The 19,827-nt window shown below is 34.4% G+C and overlaps 2 protein-coding genes across 3 annotated transcripts; both read right to left on the minus strand.

The window, feature by feature from the left end:
- Positions 1–277: 277 nt before the first annotated feature.
- On the minus strand, positions 278–3,899 carry LOC21399060 (AP2-like ethylene-responsive transcription factor At2g41710). Of its 2 annotated transcripts, none has more exons than XM_024171469.1 (9): positions 3,511–3,899; positions 3,207–3,289; positions 3,022–3,030; positions 2,791–2,879; positions 2,442–2,515; positions 2,320–2,370; positions 2,153–2,214; positions 1,359–1,987; positions 278–719 (listed from the first exon to the last, which is right to left on the minus strand). In XM_024171469.1, the coding sequence occupies exons 1-9, from the start codon at positions 3,756–3,758 to the stop codon at positions 666–668; spliced, it is 1,299 nt and encodes a 432-aa protein (XP_024027237.1). In that variant the 5' UTR covers positions 3,759–3,899; the 3' UTR covers positions 278–665. The 2 variants fall into 2 exon arrangements, with proteins under 2 accessions (XP_024027237.1, XP_024027236.1); XM_024171468.1 differs by having other exon boundaries at positions 1,359–1,993.
- Positions 3,900–4,741: 842 nt separating this feature from the next.
- On the minus strand, positions 4,742–10,987 carry LOC21399061 (pentatricopeptide repeat-containing protein At2g41720). Its single transcript, XM_024171464.1, has 10 exons — positions 10,513–10,987; positions 10,252–10,424; positions 8,400–8,505; positions 6,820–7,929; positions 6,624–6,729; positions 6,327–6,531; positions 6,101–6,233; positions 5,790–5,894; positions 5,475–5,595; positions 4,742–5,164 (listed from the first exon to the last, which is right to left on the minus strand). Exons 1-10 carry the CDS (start codon positions 10,879–10,881, stop codon positions 5,088–5,090), a joined length of 2,505 nt encoding a protein of 834 aa, XP_024027232.1. The 5' UTR covers positions 10,882–10,987; the 3' UTR covers positions 4,742–5,087.
- Positions 10,988–19,827: the final 8,840 nt, after the last annotated feature.

Genomic DNA, 19,827 nt, shown 5'->3' on the forward strand with positions numbered 1-19,827 from the left:
ATCTACGACAAAATTCTTTCTACAATGTTTAGCAGAGAACAAATATAATACCTTGAGCAAAAAAATGACAAGCACAGTGAAGAACGTTCTTTTCACCTTTTTTCTCAACGATAATTCAAGAATTCAAGTTCCGTAAAAAAAAAAAGAAAAAAAAAAGAAGTTATAGATGTATCAGTCCGACGGAAACTACTAATTGTTACTAATTGTACATAAAAATAAAATACCAAATGAGAGCATGAGACATGCAAAAGAAAAATGAAGACATTATTGTTGCGAAACTAATCTCTGTACATGCATAACTAAAATGTACAAAACGTGGGGCATCAGCTATTCAGGCAGAATTTCATCTCTTTCCTCATTCAGCAAAATAGTTTTACATTGGACTCGTCAGGCACAAACTCAATGTACAAAACGTGGGATATCACTTATCAGCTAAATATCAGGATACATAATTTTGTTTTTTACTTACATTCATTCTAAGGTTACAAATCTATACCCTTTTTTATGTGATCTCTATAACCCCAGTAAAACGAACCTGCAAAAGAAGTTAAAGCTTCATTTCTCATGATAAACCATCCATCCCTTTCTGCCTGTTGTTCGCTGCATAGTGATGCAAGCAAATATCAGTATTTTTTTGCCGACTTTCAGAGGAACAGGGACTGACATTACTCCCCTGGCCGATATAAGTTGAAAGATGAACTGGTCTCGGTCTTCGTAACCTGCATTACAACATGTAAGGATTCTATAAGACAAACTTATATACTGAAACAAAAATCCTTACACATTATGCTTGGTAAACAAGTAGGCCGGAATATTATTATTTAAAGACTAAAACAACGAGTCAATTAATGTCAGCAATCTGGTTGCTTTTAGATGCTTATGGTTGGTGATTGATGTATTTTTTGGTGTTAAGATACAATTACTTACAAATTTGTTAAATGTTGCCGAGCATGGAATTCTAATGTCACTATAGAATTCGATAAAAATACTCAACATATTGAAATATGTTAGCTCTTAGCTACACTATGTTTGAAAATGAAGAGAATCACACAACCAGTTCCGTTTCTTCCCTGGGATATAGGAGAAAACAGTGCCACGTGGGTACTCATTAAAAAACCAGCTCCAAATACATGCCTAGTAATCTATATCAACATATTAGAAAAATGAAAATGTCTTTAGTAGCAAGGAGCCAATTCATAGCTCTGACGCATGAACAAAACAAGTATATCGACTATGTTTCTTTTCTTAATATTCTCTTTCATGATTAAATTTCGATAATGATACATCTGTTGCATAATCTTATAGAATTAATTAGGCATCCTTGGAAAATTGAGAAAGAGACTCGGATATATACCAACCTCAGCTGGATGAGAAATTCCACTTGGAAGAACCGGAGCAAGAGATGTCCAAAGAATGGGGTCTACTAACGGATCAATGGTGTTATAGTTGGTTAGCAACGGTGCAGACAAAAGAGGAGTCAATGGGAACATATTTCTCTGGAGAGACAACCCTCCAGTCATTCCTAATCCTACTCCAAGCCTCTCATTTCCACCATCATGACTTGTAGATTTCTCGACAGCCTTGCCATAGTCCATTTGGTTAATAGTATTTTTATTTTTGTTCTCATCATTATCCACATTGCTCTCTTGTTTCTTCGATGCTTTCTCTTGCAAGCTCTTATAGGCTGCTGATCGGGACAAGATGCTCAAGGCAGACACTTTCGAACCTTTATGTTGTTTCCCTTCAGGAGACACACCTAAACGAGGCATCTGGTAGGGTTCCGTCGGCTGGACTGCCCATTCTAATGTCTTAAGTTCACTTCCAATATCCCCAGCACAACCATGTTTAGTTTCCTCTGATGATTTAACACTAGCATCCCCTTGACGGTTTTTGTTTGGGCCCCACCACTTGATACAATTTGTTAAGTCCATCTTTCTTTCAAAACATAGACTACCCATAAATTCATTCTCTGTAGCTGGATCCTCACCTGTACCTTTAAATGATTTACATAATCAAATTGGAGGTAATACGAATCTTAAGTGGCAGCCACTTGTTGAAAAAATTTATGTTCAACGTGGAGGCTTTCATATTGTAAGACTATAATTTCTGGAAAAAAAAGTCACTCGAATTTTATAATCTTATTATAACTTACCATAATGCATGCCACTGAAATACTCAGATCCAGCCATACGACCAAATGACAGTTCCCACCGACTGCATTGTAACAGCAACAGATATTGAGAACAACATACAAGCACAACAGCAATATTAACCAGTAATAGATACACAAGCAGTGTTAATTTACATAAAAAAACATACCTCGGAAGCCCACGGTATTTAGAGATACCTCTCGAGAAACCACTGCTCTTTCTGCAAAGAGTATCTACTATAAGTTATGGCATAGTTTCAGCTTAAAAATATTTAGTGAAATATATACACACCTTCTAAGAGACGCAAGGTATTCCTCTCGCGATACGTTCTGCATCTCTTCAAGATCCCTTGTGTAATCTGTGACCTGCACCACATCGTCAACGTCCTTAAGAGCATTACCACAAATCAAACAAAATTAAATAATAAAACTGCGAAATAAAAAAAAGAGCCCCTTTATGTACATACGTAAAATTCAAAATGGGAAATGGAACCAATGGGTCCGGCAATATCAATTCACAACAAATGAAAAAGAGGAACAGACTCTTGTACAAACAGCTGAATTTAATAAGGGAAAAGTGATTCTCAATTGTAAAAATATATATAAAAAAAAGGAAATAATAAGAAAATAGACAATCTCACTGGAAAGTTAATGAGAGTTCCGGGGCCCCAATATTTCAACGCAGCAAGATCATATGCTCTTGCTGCAGCCTCCTCATCATCATAAGCCCCTGTAAATAATATGCTATTCAATGCTAGTCAATGCAAAATATTACAACAGAAATACAAATTCGTAATACACACACACACACACACACACACACACACACACACATATATATATAAACAGAACTAAAAAATGTACCAACATACCCAAGTATACTGGCAGGTTTCAGTCGCGGGCCGGGCATTCCATGAAACAAAAGAATCAAACTTATCAGCATTTGCATAAACAACTATATAAGAATTACATGTTATAGACTTGTAGCATTCATACAAGCGTTATTGTTAGCCTAACTCTAGAGAGAGAGAGAGAGAGAGAAGAGAGAGAATCAAACCTTGCTTTCCCTTCTTATTCTGGTTCTGATTCCAGGTACTTTTATCCCAAAGGTGAGCTTCGTAACGTCCCGTCCATCTATGCCTAAATTTCCATCGAAATTACGCTCATAAAGCAAAAAAAAAAAAAAAAAAAAAAAAAAAAAAAAAAAAAAAACTCTCTTTGGTGAATTGGATGGAAAACAACCGAATTCTAGTGTTTTACACTAACAGTGCAGCTAAATCACTGCCATTTCTAACCTAACTAAAGCTTATCCAAATCAATCATTTTCTCAGTAACCAAGCAGGCAATTCCGAACTCCATACCTGGTGACTCCGCGGTAAATGGAGCTGCGCTTCCCGGCGGCGCAGGGAGGCATTTTGCTGATCCTTTCCTTGGCCGTACACCCCCTCTCTTTCTTCGCTTTCTTCAGTCCTCTGTACAGCAAAATCTGATCGTTCGCCATCGCAGCTTCCGAACTCTCACCTCCTCCTCCGCCTCCACCTCCGCCGCCGCCGCCGCCGCCGCCGTTAGATTCAGGCTTTAGACCAGGATCAGAGGAAGACGAAGCCATGGAAGACCTCAATCACTCACTCACGAATTCAAAAACCCTAACCAAACTAGAGAGAGGAAATCGGAACTCTTTTCGAGAGAGAGAGAGAGAGAGAGAGAGTAGTTTCGAGTTGTTTTTTAAGGATTTCACTGTGGAGAGGAAAACTACAGAGAAGGAGGGGGTTGGTGCGAATTTACTCTTCTGCCCCTGTTCTTGTTCGAAAGGGGGAGAGGGAAAGTTGAAGGTTTTAAGGGGTCTACAAAGGGCGTAACGGCTAGGAGGGATGGAAGGGTAGTTTAGTAATTTAGACATGTATTATTTGAAAAGTTTGTGAGTTTGTACCTGGGGAGGCAATAAGGAAGGAGCAATGAGCAATGAGCATTGAGCATTGAGCATGTGGAGGGCCAACACCACATGTCTCCCAACGGTGCTTTACCGGTTTACCTGTCAGCGAATTTTATTTTCTTTTTGGAATGTTTTGGCAACGTTTCAACCTTATAATCATCATAATCATACTCCCTAAAAAAAAAATATATATATATATATATATATATATAGAGAGAAAAAAATTATGTGTAGATCATAATGACAAAGGGGCATCTTAAGAAAAGAACATAATATCTATGCTGTCAAAAGTGTACGTTGTGTCAAGGTGTTTTGGTGAAAATCTAACCATGTTTTAGATTTTTTTTTTTTCACAGGTTATAGTTTTTTTTTTTTTTTTTTTTTTTTTTTTTTTTTATTTTTTTAAAAAATTCTACTAGAAGAAAAACGCTGTTAAAGGATGTGTACGACATGGCTCTTCATGAGGAAGATTAGAATGAGGCTGGCGTGTTTTTCTATATGAATAAGCATGACATGAACATGCTGGTAACCACTGGACGACATGTCGTTTTAGCAGTGTACAGTTAAAAGTCGACAAGCCTAATCTTTTGTACCAAAAAAAAAAAAAAAATTAAAGAAGTAAAATCCAAAGAAAAGTCACTTTTCTTGGGTTTATTTATATTTAAAAAATGTACAAGTAAACCTACTTAGCAAGAGTCAGTGTGGTTACACCAACTATCCGCATTTTAAAAATCAAAATTTAGAAATTATTTTCCCTTTTCACCCCTCATAGGCGTTATAAGCTGTAATGCTGTACAGATTGTGCTTCATCTCCTGCATAGGAGCCTTGAATTGGTCAGTTCAAATACATACTCAAAACAAGGTGTTTCCGCGTCCAGGATATCGAAACTCCAAGCTCTAGAATCATGCCTCGGTTATCGTTACCAAAGTGCAATCTGCAACTTGTTAAATAGTAGCCATTGCTGGCTCCACAAGGTCGTGATACTGCAGGTTCGTTCCAACAGATCAATTGAGAGGGAGACACGAAGAATCACACAGCTTCGAAGTCGAGCCTTGGTCCACTGTTTTTCTCTTCAAGGATTCTGCGAAAGTTGATTACTCGAAGAAATTATTCGTCTAGAAGTGATAAAAAGAAACGCAAATACAAGCCACACTTAAACAAGATTGTTTGCAAATTTATACAAAGCAATTAAGCCAAATTTAGATATAAGAATGTTCTGACAAGTTAAAAGGGAACAGTTATTACAAATAATATCGATGCGGGGAGAGACGCCCCACAGAGAAAATAAAAGACCAGATGGCAGGTCAAATATGTCATGTATATTGGTTATAAAGGAATGCATACAACTTACGACAAAATACTCGTTTCAAAGGAAATTTGAATCTGCTTACCAAGTCTCTCTTTTATTATAGCAGCGTATTCAGCTCCGCCACTTTTTTGTGCATAAGTCGATATGTCAAGAAACATGCCATTTGAAGGTTGAATTCCCGCATCCTCCATCCATTGGAGCACCTGGAAAAGGGGTGGCGAGGGCTTGAGTTCACAAATTTTAAGTACTTGTACGAGTCAAAATTCTTGTCATTTGCAGATACTTGGACAACATATTTGCAATCAAGAACAACTAATACAATACACTTCTATGAATCTACATCTTCTGAAGGAGAAAAGATACATGAAGAATGAACTATTCAGAACTTATTGGTTACCTCAATATATTTTCTCCAATTTCCAGAAGACAGAAGATTTTTCAATAAAATTGAATAAGTACTCATATTAATTTCAGCACCAGATGCGACTATCTTGTAAAACAGCTGCATAAACGTGGAGAGAGAAGAAAATAATAAGTAATAAGTTTAAAAATACTTAATAACTAATAATAGTTGAGAGCATTTCAGTGTTGGCACTATATTTAGCCTAAGGTGCGCAATATTTTCTCTTTTTTTTTTTTCATGTTAAAAATGGTGAAAAAAAAGAAGCAAACTTAATAAATCATAGACGTGAAAAACTTTTCAACTACCTTCATCATAGTTTCAACCTTCCCACTTCTTCCAAGAAAATGGAGGAGCTGGTTAATAACGGCTATTGAAACTACTGGAAGTGAGGGCTCCATCAACTTAATGAGGTCAATGGTTGTCCTCCAATCTCGTAATCTGACACAAAAGTTCAGTGTTCAGTTTCTTATACATTTTAGGAGTTAGAAAAGATCTTCATCAATTTTACACAAAGAATGAAGGGGAGCTTACAGGCTACAGGCAGATATAATTTCAAACAAAATGGAATCATTGAAAGGGATTCCTTTTTCTCTCATGTGTTCTACCAGGATTAGAACTTTGGACGATTGGCCTCCTCTATTATAAGCTCTCATCACAGCTGAACATGCAATGGAGTCCGGTTGGATACCATTTGTTTCCATTTCTTCGAATAATATACAAGCCTTCTCCCAATTTTCTGAGATGGATAGATTCGTGTTAAAATCAATTCAAACTATTCTGTAGAAAAAACTTTAGTCATGTAAGTACTTTAATATTAGCACATCTCACCTGCAGCAACATATGCATGTACCATTGTGGTATACATCACTACGTCGGGACAAAGACCATCTGCCTTTATCAAGTCAAACACAGATTCTGCTTTTGTAAGTCGACCCTGTGATAATGCAAGAGAAAGAAGAAGATAAGATTTCTCTCAAGTTAAGAGAGTCCATTAAGAGACAAAAACTCAAGCCAAAACACTTGCCTGTTTGCTGTACGCACATATCGCAGATGAACAGACCTCATTAGACAATGGGATTTTTAAATCCACCATTTCATCAAAAAAACCAAGTGCCTCATCGTATTTTGACATCCTACAACAACCACTTATCAAAAGAGTGTAAGTAACAGAATCTGGTTTAACTTTCTTCTTCCTCATAGATCTATACAAACTAACAGCTCTCTCATTTTCCCCGGTATTCATATAGCTCCCAATAGCTGAGTTATATGCAACTGTGTTCAACTTGATGCCGCGGAGCTTAGCTGCTGAAAGAACAGCATCAATGTTCACCTTTTGACCACATCGTCCACAAGCAGCCAGAAGGGTGCATATTGAAACGATGTTTGGTTGAATTCCATTTTGTTCCATCTCACGCAATACCTCAACAGCTTGAGCTAACAAGCCACTAGATCCATAGGCATCAATTAGGGCATTATAGCTCACAAGATTTGGTTTCCACTTGTCTCTCTTCATCATGTCAAATACTTCCGATGCTTTTTGAGGTTGCTTCAATCTTCCATAAGCATTGAGTAAAGATGTATAAGACACAATATCTGGCCGAAAACCACTTTGCTTTATCTCATTAAAAACTGACAATGCCTCTTTATCCATACCATGCGAAGCATATGCTCCCAATAATGTGTTATATGAAATTATGTTTGGTTTTAATCCTTCTGCCACCATTGTATTAAACACAGCCTTACAATTTTCAATCTGACCACAAACAGAATACATGTGAATGATGCTGGTGAATGTTACAACGTCGGGGTCACATTCTGCCTTCCTATTTCTCATGGAATTGAAAATTTCAATTGCTTTTGCATATTGTCCGAGCTTTATCAAGCAATGTATCACAATATTAAGTGTTGTTGTGTCAGGGCGGATGCCTGTCCCCTTCATAAGCTCGAAATAAGATGATGCTTTTGAATATTGAGCTCCAGTTTTGTAGGCAGATAAGATAATGTTGTGAGTCACAAGATCTGGCCCAACTCCATTGTCTGTCATTTTGTTGCAAACTTTAAGAGCTTCTCTCCAATTCCCACTAGACCCACAGGCATTAATTAAGTTGTTATATGTGGACCGACTCGGAGGGATCTGCACACATAAGATAAAGTCATGAAGGTCTTGCAGATGTGATTTTGAATTGCCAAATAGTCTAGTCGCCACACTTCCACACACAAAGAAATTAGCAGTAAAAGAACAGGAGAGTGGATCAAAACAAAGAGTACTTTATCCCATACCCCGAAACAATGCAATTAAAAAAAAATTCATCTAATCTGCTAAAAGAATTCATTTAAAACTGGGCAACAAAAAACTGAAGGATGGAGAATATTAACATAAAACATACATATGCACACAAATACAGGTCATAGTGAATTCTTCAATATATACACATAAATACAAGTCATAGTGATTACTCCATTGGAGAATTCAAAACTAATGATGCTACGTTCAAAAGTGCAATATTGCAAAAACAATTCCCAAGTGCTCAAGAAAATAGAAGGTTTCTCACATCAAGTCAGACCACTAAATATTGATTAGGGAAGAGGAATATAAATACACACAGCTGCACGTAACATGTCTTCCATGATATTCATGGCCCAACGCCATTGACCTGCTCGACCATGTGCATTAATAAGAGCATTATAAGTCTCAACATCAGGTTTACACCTGCCATAGAGATTGAAAGAATGTTTTATCAGGCACCAAAAAATAAAAAATAAAAAAAAAATCAAAATGATAACTGATGAGAATTTTTTTTCAAGTTTGATAAGTAGGCAATATGGCAGCCTAACTAACTTAAACTAGGTAGAATGTTCATTCTCTCTTACAATGAAGAGATAAGAGGAAACAAAATTATTTATGGGTCATGAATAAAATACATAAATATTAATAGCAGCCATTTTCCTTGCTACTTATCCATGGCAGCAAATAGTTCTGGTACAAAAGACAGTTTTTTGATCAAGAGCCAGCAAAACATTGTTGGAACCCCGATAAACTAACCGATAATGGAGAAAACTGAAAGTGTAATTTCAAATTACATGCCATAATCGTAAAACTATCCTATTTTCTCTGATTAACTAAAAATTACAGAAAATTATTCTAATATGCCATTAGCAAGTTCAAAGCTCCAATGCACAACATTCCAGTCAAAAGCAAAAAACTTGAAAGCAAAAAAAAAAAAGGAAATTGTTAGGTATTTTCATTAGTTGGCAATTTATTAGCAATGTCTAAAAAAAATTCAAAAAATAGGTTCAATATAAATTCAGGTTGTAGATCAGTTTCAGAATTGGAGTTGATGGATGATTTGAATTCAAGTTTCAAATTTTGTGGAGTTACTGATTTGATCCGGTTTTATGAGTTGGAGATAAGGATTGTGTTTTGAAAAGAAGATATTTGCTTGCAACCCAAGGCAGATTCAGATTTGAATTCAAAGGCATATTCGGATTTGATTTCTAGTGGCATAATCCGATTGCTATTTATGAGGAGAGGAGATAAAGTGATAGCTTCGAGTATTTGAAAGTCTTAGATAGAATAAAGGGCGGACCCCAGTGCCAAAAAGGCTCCCGTACTATGACAGGCTTGGAGAAAAGCTCAATCTCATATGTACGCGGCCTTACCCCCCGAAGAAGAGGCCGTTTCCGGGATTCGAACCTTGGACCCCGGGTGCAAACGCAAGAGCTCCCACCACGGTGCCAAGGCCCGCCTTCATTTGAAAGTCTTAGATATATATATATATATAGCTTGTGCATGTATGTGGAGGTGTAATTGACGAATCAACGCAGAGATTATGTGCAAGATTTTCTGAGCTTATCTAAGGAGAGAATTGTGGAGATAATGATAAAGTGGAGATAATGTGAGCACAAACACGTGGATATAATTTGAAATAGAATTGGATTGAGCCAACGTGAATTGGATAAGGAATGCTTGTTCTATAAATACAGCTCTAGGCCATTTGTGGGCTTTCTGTGTCTCACGCATAATGTTTTAAGAAGTTCCCATTAACGTTTTTCGGGAGAAGAATTTGTATTCTTCGGGAGAAGATGATTTTAAGTGTTGACGGGAGTTCAATCATTTATCATTTTTTGGGAGAGAGCGACTTGCCAGAAGGGATTTCGCCGTGTAATTTTAAAGACGAGTGGCACTCACTGAATCACGCCATCTAGTTGATTCTATACAACGGCGACAAATTCAAAAAGAGTCTTTATTTGCATAAGTCCGATTGGGATTTGTAATCGTTGAGAATTAGTAGATGATTCAATTTTCGGGCGTGATCCCGTGAACGTGGGTGGTTACCGAATTTCGATATCAATTCCTTATTTATTTATTGCTTTCATGATCTATTAATTTAGCTTGATAAAATAATTGCCAAAAACGGATCTAACAGAAGTAACTAACGAACGATCAAGAACAAACCTCCATTCTTGCATCTCGAAGAACAAGCCGCGAGCTTGATCGGTCTGATTATGCCTCGCGCACAACCTGATCATCATGTTGTAAATATCAGTCCGAGCACAATAATTCTTCTGATTCTTCATCCAGCTGAGAACTCTCACGCAATGCTCGAGCGAACCTCTCCTCGTCATCTCCTACACCATCCGAACAACCAAAACCCTAACATTTCTCAATTCACATCCAAACTCCAAACAAGAAAAAGAAATCATTTAACCAAATTACCCTGATAAGGAGGGGGAAATTCTTCCTGGCGAACCGTCCGATCCAGCAATTGAGCAATCCGTCGACGTCGTCCCACCGGCGGAGGTCGGAAACCCGGTCGGCGACCTCGGAGATGGTCCAGTCCTTCTGGAAGCGGTCGTTTTGGACCTGCAAACGGTGCCGTTTGGGGATGTCGGCCTTGCGGAGGCCGGGGAGGCGAGTGGAGACATCATGCGTGCCGCGGTCGTAGTCGACGGAGACGCGCTTCCTCTCCTCGAAGGCCAAGTCGTTCCGGGACTTGGCGGTGCTCTTGCTGCTGCTGCTGCAAAGGACCGAGTTTCCGGCTCGGAGCGGCTCCTTCGGGTTAGTGAGGTTGAGCATTGTCGCCATTGGAGTGGACAGTGGAGTCGGAGGAGTTTCGACAGTTGGAGGTATGGTGGAACTGGGAAGGAGAAATTCTAAGAAATTGACAAAATGAACTTTATTTTATTGATAAAATGACATTCTTTATCTTTTATGAATAAGACTACCGAATCGTTTTTTTTAAGTGATAGTGATTTCATAAACAAAATTTGTTTAAAAGTTATTTTACTGATAAAATTTTTCTATTGAATCATTTTTACAAGACCTCGCTGAGAAGGGGATAAACCTTTCGCAAAGATGGGGATTTTGTGTGCCGTTTAAAATTCGTTTTAAAATAATTTTATTTTTTATATAAAAATAAAAATAAAAATATTTTTATTTTAAAATTATTTTTAAAAATATGTTTAATAATTTTATTTTAAAATTATTTTTAATTTAAAAAAAATTAAAACTGTGTTTAGTGACTTAATTTTTAAAAATATATAATTATATTTTAAATAAGAATATGATTTAATTTTTAAGAATATGTAATTGTGTTTTCAGTTTTCATTTATATGAAATCTCCCTCAATTTCTTTAATTTTTAAATTTACATTTATATGAACAAAAAGAAATGCCAAAAAAAAAAAAAAACTCCTAAAGTAACAAGAATATTATCTGTCGTTTTTTCCCTCGTCCTTCCCTCCACAAATAAAATCTGCACCTGCTTTGCTTGCATCTTCTTTCTGCTACTCTCACTTGTTCTCTATCTGACTCTGTTAATGGAGTCCTTCAAATCCTCCTTCCTCTCCAACACCACACCACTTCTTCCTCCCAATCCCAACACCACACCAATACCCACCCAAACCGGAATCCGACTCCGAATTCGCTCCTCATCGGCGGTGACGCCGGACCCCTGGATTCCTCCCTCCGGCGACCCTCTCAAGCCGAAGCCGAAGTCGAAGAACCCTAAGAACCCTCTCTCCGACGACAACGCCCGCCGCATAATGAAGGCCAAGGCCAGGTACCTCGCCGCCCTCCGCCGCAACCAGGGCCCGCAGGCACAGACCCCTAGGTGGATCAAGCGGACCCCCGAGCAAATGGTGCAATACCTCCACGACGACCGCAACGGCCACCTCTACGGCCGCCACGTGGTCGCCGCCGTCAAGCGCGTGAGGACACTCTCGCAAAGGGCGGAGGGGGAGTACGACATGAGAATGGTGATGGCGTCGTTTGTTGGGAAGCTCAGCTTTAGGGAGATGTGTGTCGTTTTGAAGGAGCAGAAGGGATGGAAGCAAGCCAGGGACTTCTTCTCCTGGATGAAATTGCAGGTGAGAAGAGGGGGGGTCGAGGGGGTCGAGGGAGATCGGAGAGGAGATCGAAGAAGAGGAGGGGTTGAGGGAGATCGGAGAAGAGTTGGGGGTGGACTCGGGGAAAGACTGAGAAGGAAATGAAACAAGAATGAGATGGGGAAAATGAAAATGAAAACGATCATGAATCGTTTTCATTTTTCTCACTTTTTGGAAACAAGTAAAAAACGTTTTCATTTTCTGTTTTTCAAGAAATACAATGCCAAACAGAGTTGTCAGAGCATTTTTATTTTTTTATTCTTGAAAAACGTAAAAAATGTTTTTAGAAACGGAACAAACAGGCACTTTGAGTTTTGACCTTTCCTTTTCGGTTTTTTTTAGTACGGATTAACAGTTTAAGATTTTTTTTTTATTTTTAACACATTTGCTCTCTAAATTTATGGTATTTTAACAAATTACCCTTAAAATGTTAATAAATTACCTCCTTAATTTATAAAATTATTACAATATACTTTATTTTGACGATAATTGTGTTAAATTAGTGTCAAAAAAGTATGTTCAGTAAAAAATTTTAACATTCTAATTTAAATATAATACAAATCTTTCAATATCTCAACTTTTAATCCCTTAAATCTAATAAAAAAATTTAAACAAATTTAGCTAAATGGGACATATTTTAACAAATTTACAAATTTGGGAGAAAACTTACTAAAATTAAAAGTTTAAGGGGCAATTGGCTTAACCATGACAAGTTCAGGGGTCAATTGTGCCAAAAATCCTTTTTTTTTAGACAACTTTTACAAAGAATGTGAGGAATGGAGAGGACCTTTATGAAGTTTGATAGGAAGGAGAAAGAGTTAGATAAAATGATAAATTTTCAACCCGTTTAGTTTGTTGGTTTGAATTTTATTGATTTGAACAGAAAAATTTAAATTGTGTAAATTGTAATTTGAATTAGCATTTGGATGTGCAGTTAAAATTTTAATCTAAATAGAGAATAAAATTTATATTTATATTTGGTGTGTGTGAAAAGCAGAGAGAGTGGGTTCCTTTTTACTGTTTAAAAATAGTTTGAACAGTTAAATTTTAAGGACAATTAAACTTTAAGGGGAGTTAAACTTTAAGTTGGACAATTTAACTCAGTTCAAACGATGAATATAATTCGAACTGCGTGCTTACTAAACATGAATCCAAATTGTGATCGTCGTTCAAACAGAGTTAAATTGAACTATACCAGTGAATCAAACAGGGACTTTATAAATTCCCCATGAGCTTTTTCACTTGTGTCAACATACCCCCTGAACTTTAAAATGTGCATGTTGTGCCTCGTAAACTTTGTTACTTGTATCAACACGCCTCCTGAGTCTAACTCCGTTAGGTTTTTTAACTGAAGTGCTATTAAAAGCCCTCTTTACTTTGTTACTTGAGTCAATATGCCCCATAAATTTTAAAATGTACTTGTTGTGCCCCAGAATTATGATATGTCTCCAACTTTTCCTACTCCATCTTGATTTTATTAGTTTTTTAAACGAAAATGTTGATATAACTATTAAATTGCTAATTATCTATGATATTTGGGGTTTATTGAATGCATTCCCTTCTAAAAATGTTAGTTAGGCACTCATTCTTAAAACATTAGTTGATTAAAGTATAAAAATGGAAAAAATGAGGATTTAATCTGTGTAATGTAATACATTTTGTTAATTTTTCCCTTAATATTTAACCTAGATGAAAGTACTCGACATAAAACATGTTTATACCTTAATATTTAACTTAGATGGAAGTGTTCGATATAAAATATGTTTATACTTTATACATATATAGTATTTTTAAATCTAAACACGTTCAAGTCATTTATTTTATTTTACTCTTTTTTAAAAAAAAAAAATTAAACACAAACCTTAAAGAACCCATTAACTGAACAAATTTTTTTAAAAAAATCTTTAAGAAAAACACGTAATATAAAATTCAAGAAAAGATCTACCATCTACATCAAGGAACCTATTTATTTAGTGAATCCATTCCAAGAAAAAAGGGAAAAAAATTAAATAATTAAGAGACCTATTACATTAATTTATGATGCAACGGTCTATAAACTACATTAATTTATGACTCAAGCAAAGCCGCGGCGTCACTTCAAAGAAAGCTGCTGATCAAGTATTTTTCGTTTCTGATTTTTTTCCCCTATGACTTAAAAGGAAAAAATATCCGTACTTAGGGCAATTTTAGGGGATCTTTTGGCATTGGAGAAGCGAGGAGAGGACACAAGAAAGCAAAGGATAGAACGGCTCAACCCGAGATGGATTTGACATTGATTCGACAATCAGTTTCTTCTTTACCTCTTCTCTTATATTTACAACAATTGTTATGATGTTTTTAATTTTGTCTTCTAAATTTTCATACCTAAATTTTCATTCTACGGTTATGATGTAGTTGGACCATAAGTTCTTGATTAGTCGAAGAATTGTTTTCTCTAGATGAGTATTCTACACTGTTCTTAATGCTTTTAATTAATTCGTCACTAATTAGAAGACTTGTTAATCATAATAGAACTGGAAAGAAAATTATGTGTCAAGATCATTGTGTTGAATGCCATAGGTTGCATGTGAAATAGGAATATACTTGCATAACTTGTGTGGTAGCTAAGTGAAAATCCATTAATCTTAATGACTTGGTAATTGTTGTAATTCACATAGGAATATAGTGAGTTAGCAATTACAGGATTTTTGATGTAACTCGAAAGGGAGCATTGAATAAATTAAGGATTTTAGATTGTCAACTAGGAGAATAATTTGAGACTGATTAGATAGATAATTCAAGGTGAATTGGTTCGGTGAAATCGGAAATCTTAGAGTTTGTTTATATTGATTTTCATCTGTTATTATTATGCGTTCATTTTTAATTTAATTATTTTTGTTTTAATTTCCGTTTTAAATTTTCACGATTGTTCAAATAAAGTTAAAAGTTAGACACAATTTTAGTAGATAGTATCAATCAATTCTCGTAGGAACGATACTCATAATCACGAATTTTATTACTCGACAACGATACGTACACTTGCATTCTTATTTTTCGTAACAATACACGTTCTTCAGTTAAGTAATCTCGAAACTTTTAGTCGAGATATTCAGCACCTCAATCTAATCGAAGTGTCTTGATTAATTTACCTAACTCTTTCTCAACTTTTGTATAAAATCCCGTTGATTCATCTCGATTTTATGATATGTCTTATTATTATTATTATCAACATAGACTTGATATCATGGGAAAACCGACTCATAGTGAACTTATACCAGTCAATTTTGTCATTAAGGAGCTTAGAATATACCTTTTGGCGTACTGTAAAAAGTACCATACTTCATGTCAATCAATGAAAAGTGCTAGGAATTAAACCTTGATTTCAATGTTGTTCAAGTTGTTTAAATGAGTAGGAACGCTGTATTGTCTCGGCTACGTTCCATCATAGATATTACATACAAACACTATAATGAGAAAAAATTAATCTCAACTTCAAGATTCCTCCACATGTTGTCTCAAATCACATTTACATCGGCGAGCTTCAATGCTTTGTCCTAAAAGAAAGCTTTTTCACTTGCTCCCTTGATAAGGCAGTTAGATTAATCTACTTGCTTAGTTCTTCACATCCTCTTGGATTTACGCAAAGGCAGTCAGCTTCCAAGCCAAAGGGGTCTTTTTTATCAAGATGACTGGTTTTTGACAACTTACATAGTGACGCTTTAGGTGATGTTTAGTTTATAGGTTCAAAATCATAGTTCATGAGTTTGATTTTTGAAATTTTAAAGTTTTGTGAAAGAAAAATACTGTAATAAACTAAGAACCATGATCATAAACTAGACCAGAACTCTTGAAACGAATGGAGCATTAATGATTGGGAATATATACCCTTCTTGTTTGCCCATTTATCTAGAAGAGAAGAGAAAGGTTGTTGGGAATCTATGTACTATATGTTGATTTTAAAAATGATTTTCTATGTGTAAGTGTGTATCTAGTAGATCGTGTATAACAAAAATTTTAATAAACTTTTGATATACTCTATAGAATATATTAATTTATGCACGAATAAACTAATCAAATTAATTTATAAATAAATTTACCTAGCGAATGATTAGGTCGATAACTTGAGTTATTTACCTCGAACGTTCCTCGCTCCAAGCTTATTTAGAATTTTTGAATCTTCCCCGTCAATTTCTCGAATCTACGAAGACGTGTGTGGGCACACCTAAAACAAACGGGATTAGCACTCAAACACTTAAGTTTTCTACAAATACCAACACATGAAAGACGTGGAATTGAGGAGAAGATTTTATTTATTTTTTCACTCTATAAAAGCGACCACTAAGCTAGGGAGAGCAAAAATTGTGTTCTCCAATTTTCTGCAATCTCCTATTTATAGAGTGGTTTTCAGACTCCCAGAAAAATTCTAAACTTTATCTCTAAGATAAAGTTTGATAATTATCTTCCACTCCTATTTTATTTTAGAAACAAAATCCCCTCTCTCTCATATCCTATAGGGCCGGCCACCACAAGAAAATATCCCCTGTGGTTGACGTAAATTACAGTTAGAAAAGGAAAAATATTGTCCTTTATCATGCAGTTCAATTTTGACTCGAATTCAAATTCCAATTAAAGCCAAACTTAATTTAATTTAAATTTCAATCGGACAACTTATCAAATAAGTCAATTGGATAACTTAGAGAGCAAACAACTGAATCTCAAATGAATTCTCACAATGCTGGGCATGTACACCATGTGGATCCTTCCACATGTGTGTTCTAAAATTCAAATTTAAATAATCACATTATTTAATTTATAATTAATTCTCAATTAATTATTCTTGAGTGTTTTATTTTAGAATTCTAAAACTCTAAAATTCTCATTTTGCTTTGATAAGGATGACGCGGGGACTCATGAACCTATAATTCTAAGCCCCAATAAAATTAATAATTAATTAAACTTTTTAATTAATTAATTAATTCTATTAATTTTAAAAGTTATTCCACTATAAACTTATAATTGTACTCTCGTAATTATAGACATAAATTACTTCTAAACTGTAAGTGTCCATTTGATATAGTTATTGCATATATATCAATACTCCATAAATAATTCATAATTAGATCTAGGTGAAATCCGTTAACCTCTCTAATTACATCTTTATCCTTGAATACCATTGATTCTCTAATGGACAGTGATTCATAAAACAAATTTATGAATCGGAGCTTCTACTGGTCCAAGTACCGAATCAACGCTCAAGAGAATTATTTATCTACTCTTTTTCAAGAATGAATGAATTTCATCTCATACAACAACATTCCCGGCTGCTCGCTTCATCATGTCTCCAAAATACAAGAACGGAATCCGTACCGAGTAAATCAAAAAACACAAATCTATAAATATGAGTATGTTAATAACTTAAGATTAAGATAATTCTATATATAATCATCGGTAGACTCAATTAGAATTTCTATAAATTATCAAAAATTCATATTGTGTCTATGTCTATGTTCCACATAATCTCATTATGCGTAATACCCTCATTCAATATCTCGTCATATTAACAGTGCGGATAATACCGTTCCATTATAAATGAGAATGACATGTATTAGTAATGTTTTAATTAAAGATTCCGAACTTTAATTAAATTCATTACAAACATTGTTTTGATTATTATCATCTTACATATAACACTTATATGCAATATTTAAGGTCACATAAATAATCATAGAATTTTTAGTAAAATAATGAATAAACTCTTTTATTAAATAAATAATAAATATTATATTACATATCATGCTTTTATGACATCATTCTCAACTTTTTTATTATTATTATCCTTAAATATTATCCTCTCGTATATAATACTTATATACAATATTTAAAATCACATAAATAATCATGAAATTTTTAATAATATTCATAAAATATTCAATAATATATGCACATAAAATAACGAATAAACTCTTTTATTAAATAAATATCATATTATATCTCAAAGACATCATTCCCAACACTATAAGCTTAAATATTGAAGGAAAAAAGAAAAAAAAAATAAAGAAGGGGAAAAAATTTCACCTTGTTTGGAATCTTATAGGAGAAAATTCAGTATTATTCATTCTATTGGTGTAGAATGCTTTCGTCTTTCAAGTATTGTCAGATAAGAAATTCTGATGAATAGTTATGTGTGGATATGGAGAACTCAATGTTAATACTATATGCTTTCTGAGAAGAGTAAGGATGGAGCTTGAACTTCCGGTTCTTTGACTATTCGATGATAACCTGTATGGTGTTAGAATTATGTCTGTATATAGATATGGTTCTAAAAATATGTCATATGATAGCGCTATGTTAATCATATTGGATTTGGGTGTATGGCCTTCAGAATTTAAGAAACAAAGGATACCAAAAATGTGGTGCTCGTTGTTTTCCCAAAATGATGAATGTAAACGACGAATAGTTTTTTGCTATATTATTTTCTAACTCAGTGCGTGTATATACAATTACAAAGCTGATTCTAAGGAAACAAATATGTACATATTCCATGCTATAAATAGACTATCGACTTATATTTACATTGAATGATTTAATAGATGCTTTGAATTATGGATGATATACGGTGAATCAAAATGTCTTTTTAGAATTAAACATGGGATGTTTGTTTCTTATATTCATCCATGATTCTGAATCATAATTCATGGTTCTTTACAGTATTTTCTCTCACAAAAAATACACGTAAAATGAGAATAATTTTAAATTATGATTCTGAATACATAAACCAAACGTCCTCTTAGTGTTTAAAAGTAATGCCTCAAAAAGTGTGAAGTGCATCACAAATTTGAAGACCTGTTGTCATTGTACAATGTCTAGCCATAAAAAAAAAAAAAAAAAAAAAAAAATCTTCATGGAAAGTACGTCTAACCAGATAAAGGGATTTATGGCTTTGCCTTGAACACTGCCTGCATCAAACAGGATTATAAATTAAAATTTCAAATGCAATTGACTTTTAAGCATTTATAATTTCACATTTATTTTAGTTATAATTTTGCACATGATAAAATTACATAAAGTTTTTTTTTTTTTTTTTTTTTTTCCATTTTTATATCCTGTATTTTGACCTTGAAAAAATCATATACAATATTTTGAATTGTATCAGATTTATACCTTTACATTTCAAATGGAAACTAAGTTTTACCTTTTTCTAGTAAAATGTTGATTTTGACTATGAAATTGACGTAAATGTCCTTTATATTATTTTAATTTTTTATTTTTCTCAAAGTTTTTTTATTTTTATTTTTATTTTTATTTTTTGGTTCTAAGATTTTTAGGTCTTTTTTATAATCAAAATTGAAAACTAACCAAGAAAAATATAAAAAGTGAGCATACTTTCAAATATGAAAGTATAAATGTGATACATTCCGGAATGTATAGTATAATATTATGATTTTTGAATAACCATAAAATGGAGAGTATAAAAATGAAGATAAAAAAAAGGCAAATTATACCATATAGGCCAATTTGTTAAACCATTTTCGGTAAATACCATGAGTTAAAATATCATATTTTAAAATTTTCTATGTCATGTGTTCTAATTTTACCCTTATATTCTTTTTCTCTCCAAAATTTATGCTATTTATTTTTATTGATAGCCAAAATTTATGCTCTTTCCC

Source organism: Morus notabilis, unplaced genomic scaffold (assembly GCF_000414095.1).
Source record: "Morus notabilis unplaced genomic scaffold, ASM41409v2 Scaffold174, whole genome shotgun sequence".
NCBI lineage: Eukaryota > Viridiplantae > Streptophyta > Magnoliopsida > Rosales > Moraceae > Morus > Morus notabilis.

Coding starts and splice junctions, on each gene's coding strand:
- LOC21399061 (XM_024171464.1), bottom strand. CDS start 10,881: ATGGCGACAATGCTCAACCTCACTAACCCGAAGGAGCCGCTCCGAGCC. Junction 7,930..8,399: donor AAGACATGTTACGTGCAGCT/GTGTGTATTTAT, acceptor TTATGTGTGCAG/ATCCCTCCGAGTCGGTCCAC. Junction 5,895..6,100: donor AGGTTGAAACTATGATGAAG/GTAGTTGAAAAG, acceptor ACGTTTATGCAG/CTGTTTTACAAGATAGTCGC.
- LOC21399060 (XM_024171468.1), bottom strand. CDS start 3,758: ATGGCTTCGTCTTCCTCTGATCCTGGTCTAAAGCCTGAATCTAACGGC. Junction 2,516..2,790: donor GAACTCTCATTAACTTTCCA/GTGAGATTGTCT, acceptor GATGTGGTGCAG/GTCACAGATTACACAAGGGA. Junction 2,371..2,441: donor TACCTTGCGTCTCTTAGAAG/GTGTGTATATAT, acceptor TACTCTTTGCAG/AAAGAGCAGTGGTTTCTCGA.